Source organism: Chrysochloris asiatica, unplaced genomic scaffold, assembly GCF_000296735.1.
Source record: "Chrysochloris asiatica unplaced genomic scaffold, ChrAsi1.0 scaffold00053, whole genome shotgun sequence".
Classification (NCBI taxonomy): Eukaryota; Metazoa; Chordata; class Mammalia; order Afrosoricida; family Chrysochloridae; genus Chrysochloris; species Chrysochloris asiatica.
This window is the reverse complement of record NW_006408571.1, coordinates 17,738,941-17,748,566: the sequence shown is the minus strand read 5'-3', so window position 1 is coordinate 17,748,566 and position 9,626 is coordinate 17,738,941. Positions and strand designations below refer to the sequence as shown.

Here is a 9,626-nt window from a genome sequence, read left to right as displayed (position 1 = left end):
ATATATATATATATATATATCCAAAGGGCATCTGTAAGCCAGTCTTCTGCCCACAGCACACAACCTTACTCAGTCCATGGGCCTAGATCCTGTCTCTCCATGCCTCTGCCTCTGCTGTATCCGCTTTTCTAGGTAGGCTCTCACGCTCCACTCATACTCTTCCTTCTTGATGGACCTGGGATCCTCTGTTCCTGAAATGAAAGATTAACTACTCACCCCTTTTAGTTTCAACTCTTCTACAATTACAGTTGTGACTGTCACAGTTAATTCAGGGACTATTTCTAACTACAGTTTAATGACTATCTCAGGGCATTAGTTTCAGGGCTTTATCCAGCCTCAATGACTCCAGAAAGTCTGGGTTCCATGAGAATTTGAAATCTTGCTCTATGTTTTTCCCCTTTGATCCAGCTTATTTTAAGTTACTTGAGCGGCTTGTCATAAAGGAAGAATCTCAGGTGCATAGAAAGCCTCCTTAGCACAGGGGTTCCTGCTTGGGGATCTGGAGAGGGACCACTCTGGGGCGTAAGGCGTTTGTGAAATGAAAGAAAAGAAAGTTTGAAGTCCAGACTCATTCAGGATTTAAAAAAATTTTTCACTGTTAATTCCCAAACTCCACTGCCTTCCAGTTGATGATTCTAAGTCACAGTGACTCTGTAGGACAGAGCACAACTTCCCTATGCGGTTTCCACGGCTGCCAATCTTTATGGAAACAGACTGCCACAGCTTTCTCTCACAGAGCAGCAGGTGGGTTCAAACCACCAACCTTCCTGTTAATAGCCAAATGCTTTAACCACATGCAGAGCCCTTCTTTTTTGCTCTTGTTGTAGTTGTTAGTGCTGTTGAGTCTGTTCCGACCCGTAGCAACTCTGTATAGGGTTTCTGAGGAGTGGCTGGTGAACTTGGACTCCTGGCCTTTCAGGTCAAACCAACTTTGCAGTCTAGTGCAATAACTCTCAGCACCACACCAGGGCTATCTATCTATTTGTGTGTCTATCTGTCTTTCTATCTATCTATCTACCTACCTATCTATCTATCTATCTGTGTACATATGTGTATATATATTTGTATGTATGTAAGGAGCTCTGGTAGCATAGTGGTTACGAATAGGGCTGCGAACCAAAAGGTAGTTCGAAACTACCAGCTGTTCCGCGGGAATAAGAGGCTTTCTGCTCCTGTAAAGATTTACAGCCTCAGAAACCCTGTACAGGTTCACTGTGAGTCAGAACAGACTCCATGGCACATAACCACCACCACCATAGTGTTTTTACATGTATACATATATGCACGTGTATATGTATATCTATAATATGAGAGAGTCCTGTGGTGCTGTAGCAAAGGCTCCAGACTGCTAACTGAAGGTTGGTAGTCCAGATCCACCAGCCACTCCTCAGAAACCCTGTACAGGGTTGCTGTTAATTGAAACCACTATGAATCTGAGGAGCAGCTGGTGAGTTTGAACCACCGAACTCGCAGTTAGCAGTCTGGTGCTTATCTTACAGTGCCACACCAGGACTCCATATATATATATATCATATACAATTAACATATAAAATAAATAATATTTTAGCTCAGTGTTTATTTGCAACTTAATGCTTAATTGCAACCATTTGAGGCCCTTTTATTACCCCCATTTTACAGATTAGTAAACTGAGGTCCAGAGAGATCTAGCTAGCTCAAGATCATCTAGCACTTACATAGGAGAGACAGGATTTGAACACAGGCTGTTTGATTCTAGTCTGGTTTTAACTTGTATATACTGCTGTCAGCCAGGTATTCAACTCAGATGAACTCTAGGCGTAACTATCCACATCCCTTCTCTTTCCCATCTCAAAATGTGTGTGTAGGGGTACGTGTTGCAGGAGTGGGGTAGGAAGTGACTCAATATGAAAAGGAGACTGACATCTTGTGGAAAGGAGGAAACAAAGGCAAAGAAAGTTCAGCTCCCCTGAGCTCCCTCAAATCTGAGGTCTGGAAAGACCATGCGTCCTGGGCCAGGTTGGTCCTGCTCACTGGCCTCTTCCAGGAATTGGACCTCTCCAGCACTGACATGCTGTGCTTGTGGGTTCTGGGGGAGTTTCTGACTCTTTTTATTAACCTCAGTACTCTTCAATTAAATGATTTATTTTCCCCAAGATACCCATGGGTTTTTCGAGTATGAGTTGGGCATTAACAGCCCTGTGTCAATTGAATTAATGGTTAGGAGACTTAACAGGACTTTCTGTGTTTTCAATTTCTTCCACAGGGACGAGAGAGACAAATTTTACAGGAAACCATTCACAACTTCCATTCCTCCTTTGAGAGCAGCGCCAGCAACACCAGGACTCCTGGAAACAATCCCTGTGGGTGATCCTCCTCCCCATGGTCACCAGAGTGAGGTTGCTGAGGCCCAGTATGACCCCTCCCTTCTCTGCAAGTCTTTGCTGTAGCAGCTGTGGTCCCTCATCCTGGGCATGTCTTTGTTCTCTAATGCTGCTGTACAGATACCAAAAGTGGGGGTGCCTTAACAAACAGATATTTATGTTCTCACAGTTCAGGAGGCTAGAAGTCTGGATTCAGGGAAAGGCGTTTTCTGTCTTACCTTGTCTGTTTTTAGCTGTTCCTTGGTCACTTGGCATTGTCCATGTGGCATGGTATCTGTCTTCCCTTTTCTCTGCTTTCTTGTGTAATCTCCTTTGAGATACAGAAGAGCAGATTAAGGAAGAAAGCAGGGTTCTCATGTTTTGTTGGGGGAGGGAATGCAATTCAATCCATAACACACTCCCTGCTCCTTAAATTGCTTTGTGGCTAAAACAAACAAAGCAGAGTTGCTCCTCACGCTCACAACAGTCGGTCGTGGTGTTCCTGGTTGATTCTCACTCTCAGAACAGTTATTGGGGTGTTCATGGTTGATCCACTCTCACAACAGTCGGTAGGAATGTTCCGGGTTGGCTGGTGGATCCGCACAATGATTCAGACACCCATCTCCCCTGTCTTGTCTCTGCTATCCCTGAAGGCCTTAGCACCTTTGCTTCTCTCTGTCAGTAGGGAAGGGATCATGGAGAAGACACCAGTTAAATCAGTTGCCATTGAGTCAACATGGATGATCCCAGGGGTGTCCAAGTAGAACTGTGTGCTCCATGGGTTTTCACTGACTGGTTTTTTTGGAAGTAGATTGCCAGACCTTACCTTCTTGTCTCTCTTAGTGTGATGGTGGCAACTGCTCAGCATCGTAGTGACACAGCCTTTCATAAATGGAAAGATGGTATGTGCTCATGAGGTACATTGGCCAGGAATTGAACCTGGATCTCTAGCCTGGAAGGTGACCATTGTACTACTGAGCCATCACTGTCTGCGCTCTGTTAACACTGTGCTCATTAAGAGGAAATTGACCTGTGTGGTTTTTCATGTGCTGTTAGATTAGATTTGGCTCAAGCTTTTAAAAACCAGTAGCTTTCTGAAGTATTTTCCAATGCATAATCCATTCAGCCAGCAGTTGCTGTATTTCTATTGTATGTTATTGATGCTGGGGGACAGAGATGAGCCAGGCCAGTCCTTTACCTTGAGGATCTCGACAGGCAAGTGAAGATGTGTACGTGGGTGCTCCCAGCACTAAAGGCAGCATGGAACAGTGGGAAGAGCTTGGACTCTGGACTCAGGGTCTAAGTTCAAATCCAGCTCTGTGACTTGCCAGCTATGTGGCCTTAATTGAACTTGGAACCAGTGTGGAGAAAGGACTTGACCCTCAAGAAGTACCACAGAGATGGCAGCCTCTAGAGAATGCTAATCTCGGCTGTGACAGCTCTGGGCCATGTGCTGGTCCCCGTGGGGGGTGCTGGGGCTCATCTGTCTCCAGGCCATAATTACCCTTTCCCTTCCACTGGCCTTTCCAGGCCTTGTTACTGCATGGCCCAGAGCCTCGTAGTGCCCATCCTCTGCCCTCCTGCTGACCATTGGGCACTCCCCTTCTCCATCTGCAGATGCTGAGATACCACCTGCCTGGAGGCAGAACAGGTTCATTTTAGCCACTACTGGCAGACTGTTAGCTAACTTTTTGTTGTGAATTGGGTGAAGGATTACAAAGCAGATCAGTTGTCCATTCAACAACTCACATACATTTTGTTCCATCTCATTGATTGCAGTCGTCACAGTGTAACGTCACTTACTGCACTTCCTCCTGTGTTTCCTGTTTCCATCTCTCCTTCTTCCTTAACCTTCTGAACTGTGTCCTTGGGTAGATGTTGCCCTTCTGGTTGCAAATGGCTGTGCCTCCCCCTCTGACGTTATTGTTCCCTTCAGAATCTCCGTCTATTGTTCGGCTGAAAATTGAGCCGTGAGGATGAGTTCATTTCCAGACATGGAGGGTGTCAAAGGGCCCTTACCTTGAGGGTGCCCCCAGTCTATTCTGATCAGTAAACCTCGTCTTTTTTATGAGTCTGAATTTTGTTCTGGACCTCCCAATATGGTCTCTTTCTGAGCACTTGGTAGTGGCAGAAAGATGCCATCTAGGTCTCAAGGCCTAGAGATTGATATTCATGTGGTCCATTAGTCCACTGAACTAGTTCTATGGGACTGAAATTTTTGTAAATGCCCCACTAGGATGCCTGGGTGAGAGGGTCTCCTGACCTTGAGGTGTTTGGTACTCTGCTTGGAACACTGCCATCCCGAGGGTCTCTGAAGGGTGGAGGGTGCTGTTTTCCAGCTGTTGTGCAGCACCCCACCTGGTGCGTGTTGAGTGCTCAAGTCCCTCTGACTAGTGAGAAGCTCCCAACGCCAGCCCAAGCTTCCTTGCATCAGCACCAGACTGTTATTTGGAGGCCAGCTAGAATTGCAAGGAGAATGCTTGCTTTTTCATTCTTTTATTCACTGAACGTTTACTGAGCATGTATCCTGTGCTTTGGATTCAGAGATGAAAAAGACTCATATCTGCCCTCAAGGAACTCACTGTATCTTAGAGGAGACAAGCACATCAATAAAACATTGCGATATCTTGCGCATGCAGCACAGAGAAAGCCCTGGTCTATGGCTCAGGGTGGGGCTGGGCCAGGTCCTGCAGGAGAGAGTGCTGGAGCTGGGCTGGGCACAGGGCTGATGGGCGAGGAGGAGAAAGCTCTCCCCAGAAGGAAGAGCAGCATGTGCAAAGGCAGCCAGCATATAACACTCGTAGATTACCTCAAGGGCAAGTGAAAAAATGTTGCTTCTGGGGTGTCAGTTCATACATGCGTGGGTTTGTCCCAAACAAAACGTGTTTAAACATGTCTACAATCAATGAATGGCCGCAGACCAGTTCACTAATACACTTGTCTTTGTCTTATTAGGCGCCTCCAAAAAAGGTTCTAATCAAAGCAGTGGCTTCTGGATCTGCTGGGCCAATTAAATAAAAAGTAGAGAGGTCAGCTCAGAAGGCTATGGTGACTGTTTTTGGGTATTCCAAGGGATAATCTTGATAGATTTTCTCAAAGCACAAAGGAAGATCATGGGGCTCATTATAAAGAAGTTTTAAGAACATAGAAAACTGTAGGTAAGAAAAAGGCCAGGAAAGTTGTGCGGAGGAATTTTTTCCCATCACAATGCACATGCTCATGGTTTGGAAGGTAACAAGGACTGTGAGAATTTTATTGGGAAACCTTAACCCATCCCCCCTCCAGTCCTGCTCTAGCCTCTTCAGGCTTCTTTTTGTTCCCAAAACTCAACATTTACAAGAAACTGGCTTTGAGCCTTGAGAATGCCAAAACTGTTGTTTTGACGTGGTGTACATCAAAGCGTGGTGAATTCTGGAAAGGGCTAGCGAGATGGGAACGCTGCCTTCACAAGTGTACAGACCTAGATGGAGTTGATGTCAAGAAGCAGTTGCTTCACGTTCTGATATTTTTGCTTAATAACGGTTTTTCTGATTTTGTAGCAGTACTTTTTGACATAGTGCCCATGTGATAAAATACCTTCACGTATCATGTGTGTGTGACGCTTAGCTAGGACACTGGTACAGAGTAAATGCTGTATTAATAGTATCACATCCAGGAGTAGGTGGTGGTTGGTTGTCGTGGAGTTGGCTCTGACTCATGGTGACCCCATGTACGGCAACAGGATGAGATGTTGCCCGGTCTCTGCCCATCTCATAATTGTTGACAAGTTTAGGTCCATTGCTGGAGCCACTGTGTATTTTGAATGACTTCCGACCTCCAGGGCTCCTCTTCTGCTCTGTTTTAGACAGTCTACTGTTGTGAATCAAAGGGTTTCATGGGCTAATTTTTGGAAGTAGATTGTCAGGCATTTCCTCTTCATCTCTCTCTTAGTCTGGAAGCTCTAGAATTTGTCCACCACCGGTGTCATTGCTGTTATTTGAAGTATCAGCCCCATCACTCCTAGAACTGCAGCTACCTGCAAGCCACCACAGGAGGTGGTAGGGGAGGACGTTGGATACTTGTTTTCCCAATATTTGTTTCTTAACTTTTCTTTGAAATGTTTAATGGTAGTGATGTGCCGTGGAGTCGGTTTAATGGTAGTGATGTGCCATTTTTTTGAAATGTTTAATGGTAGTGATGTGCCATCAAGTCAGTCCCGACTCATAGTGACCCTGTATAGGGTTACCAAGAAGCGGCTGGTGAGCTTGAACCATGGACCTTGTGGTTCATACTGACCTTACAGCCCAGCGCATTATTCCACTGCATCATGATTATCATGCCAGATATTTGTGTCTTATTAACCAGTTGGTCCTGTTCACACACCTGTGGAGACCTGTTGTTTTCCCTAATGAAGTTGATACCAAATCCTGCAGAGCTGTCTCAGAGCATCTTCTCCCTGGGTGGCTAGGTGGCGAGTCACCTCCCATGGGGGTTTATCACTCATTTTCAGATAGTTCTTGAGGACTTGCCCAGCTTCAAGTGACCTTGGGCTATGGCCTCTCTATGTGCTCTGCCTGATTTCAGCCGCTCAGCTGAGAGCAAGTTACCCAGGAGTTGATTCCAGTTCATGGCAACCCGGTGTGTATCAGAGCCGGACTGCGCTCCGTGGTGTTTCTGCTGTCTGTGGTTTCAGAAGTAGATCACCAGACCGCTCTTCTGAGGTGCGTCTGGGTGAACTTGAACTGCCAGCCTTTCACTTCATAGCTGAGCACGTTAACCATTTGTACCACCCAGTGACCCCTCAGCTAAGCAGCCAACCCAAGTAGGCATTGATTCACCAAGGCCTGGGGACAACTAAAGGGAAATAACCACTTATAGAAGGAGCCCTGGTAGCATAGTTGGTTATGCATTGGGCTGCTAACCATAAGGTCAATAGCTCGAATCCACCAGCCACTCCACAGGAAACATGTGAGGCTTTCTGCTTCTGTAAAGATGTATAGCCTCAGAAACCCTATACAGGGTTGCTGTGAGTCGGAACTGACTGGGTGGCACATAGCAGCAGCAACAGAGTACAAAGCCCACTTCTCTTGTCTTCAGCTTGGGACCCCCACTGGGGTTTCTTCCTGAAGTGGAGACCACATCACTCTCCCCACCCTGGGTTCCTCAGAGCCCTGTTCCAGTGAGGAGGTACAAACTCTCAAGTCCCCGTTCCAGGAGTGATGGACACAGAGAATGCCATCCTCTTCAGGGAGCCCTTGTCCCCATCTTGCTGCTCCCCCATCTTGGCCTTCCACCCCCAGTGCTGGGTTGGGGTGTGGCTTTCCCCTGAGTCCTCAGCAGGGCCACTTCATCTATGAGAGGCAGAAGAGACCAAGACAACGTTTTACTTCAGCCCTCCAGTCGCCATCTGTTCTCCACCAAGTCCTCCTCTTTAGTGTTATTTCCACACAGAGACTCAATTCTCTGGGAGATTTTTGTTTGCCAAATGGCACCTATTAAATAATGTTGACTTTGTCTTCTCACTTTGATTTTGTTCATCAAGAGCATAAAGCGCTGTTCTGATTTCTTCCAGTGACCGCTCTAATGGAGCACGTACCTGTGATGTGCCGGGCACTGCTGATACCTCACCTTCACTCCGCAGCCCTGAGAGGCAGCCTTCACAGTCCCATTCCCCCAGTGGCCACCACAGCCCACAGATGCTCCCTTTACCAAGGGCATACTGTCCACAAACGGTTTGAGTGCCAGTCTCACCTCAGAGCCCCTATTCTCCACAGAATGTAGACCAGCCAACAACAAAGCCAATAGATAAAATGTTTAGCCTGGGCAAGCTTGTTTTATCATGGGTTGTTTTTGTTTTTGTTTTTTTTTTCTGGGATAGAGGTTTTCTGAATAACTGTAAATAGCTTGGAGAGTCCCTTTGTTTCTTTTAAGACTCCTACATGGTAAGAGTTCTTGTAAACCCTCCTCCCCAGGCCCTCTCTGTGTCTGAATTGGCAGGTGGAGGCCCAGTCCGGAGGGTTGTGAGGGAGGCCTGGTGGGCAGAGCATGGACCCTGGGGGGGGGTGGGGGGGGGTGTTAAGGGAGCACTGAAGGGCAGCACCAGCTCTTCCTTAGGAAGAAAGTCCTGGCAGGCAGCACCTGGTACAGAGGCTGGGTGACATGTGTCAGCTTGGCTGGAGGAAGAAATTAGACTTTGGGTGGAGACGCTCAAGTTCATGGTTCCCAAACTCCAACACCAGGTGGAGGTGTTGTGAGAACCAGCATGAAGCAGGGATGTGTCTGCCACTGAATGTGTTCATTTTACAGGGGAGGCCTGGGTTCTGAGTTACGGCGCCCCTGCTTCTGGGAGGGGTGGTAGTGGTAGTATGTGAAATCCAAAAGGTCAATCCTTTGGGCGCTGACTGAAAGCCTGTTTAAAGGAGCTCATGGTCCACAGGCCTCCCTCTCCTCTCCAGACAGTCTCCTCCATCTTCTCTACCTGCCCCGGTGTGAAAACATGTAATCATCCTCAGCCTCCCTTTGTATTACAATGGAAGTGAGGGGCTCTCTGGACTGAGGCTCTCAGGCCTGTGCCCCAGAGCCCAGCACAGAAAGTGCTGAGTGAATGAGCAAGGGGACACCCAGGAGCAGGGATAGGTGAGCCCCTTCCTGTGTGCTCCATGCCCTCTTGCCACTTCCCCGATTCTCATTTCCCTTTTCAAAGTGCCTCAGAGCGTCCCCGCTTCACTGGCTCGCAGCTCTTTCAGCGGAATAATTTTCTCCACTTTCATCACAATCAAAAACACTCCCTCTGAGTCCGCAAATGAGTGTTTTGAGAACCGCTTAAGCGTTGGCATGGACACCCGCTCTGAGGGACTTTCAACGGTTGATGCCTGAGAGCAACTCCCACTTCTCTTTGCTCCCCCAACCTCAGCCACCACCCCTGGCACCTCTGCTGAGGCTGCTTTGAAGCCAGCTTCTCCCTTTGCCCTAGCTGTCTCCTCCTGTCCACAGGTATGAATGCCAAGGCCACTCTCTTAAACAACGTGCTATCTCAGACCCAGCCTCCTGGGGGACCCCACCTGTGAGAAGGGGCTTTAACATGCCCCAGCTGTGCATACGTGGAGAGGTGCCTCAGCAGTGAGGCAGGGACTAGAGCCAGAGCGAGTACACCGGCAGCTTCTCTAGGTTGGCTTCGTCAGCAAGGGTGCCCCAGGCCATGCTGGGATAATAGTCAAGAGCCTGAGTCCTCTGAGGGAATTCCTGCGGGGCCCCTGGGGCCACAGGTCTGCCATATGGCAGTGTGGGTGCTGCACTTCATCCCTGAAA

At 47.8% G+C, this 9,626-nt stretch overlaps 1 protein-coding gene across 1 annotated transcript in view; it reads left to right on the top strand.

The window, feature by feature from the left end:
• Positions 1–9,385, top strand: part of ANKS6 (ankyrin repeat and sterile alpha motif domain containing 6) — a 68,970-nt gene extending 59,585 nt beyond the window's left edge. The window contains exons 15-16 of the mRNA XM_006863192.1: positions 2,243–2,339; positions 9,312–9,385. Coding sequence (XP_006863254.1) covers positions 2,243–2,339; positions 9,312–9,385 — 171 coding nt within the window. The remainder of the gene's footprint in view (positions 1–2,242; positions 2,340–9,311) is intronic.
• Positions 9,386–9,626: the final 241 nt, after the last annotated feature.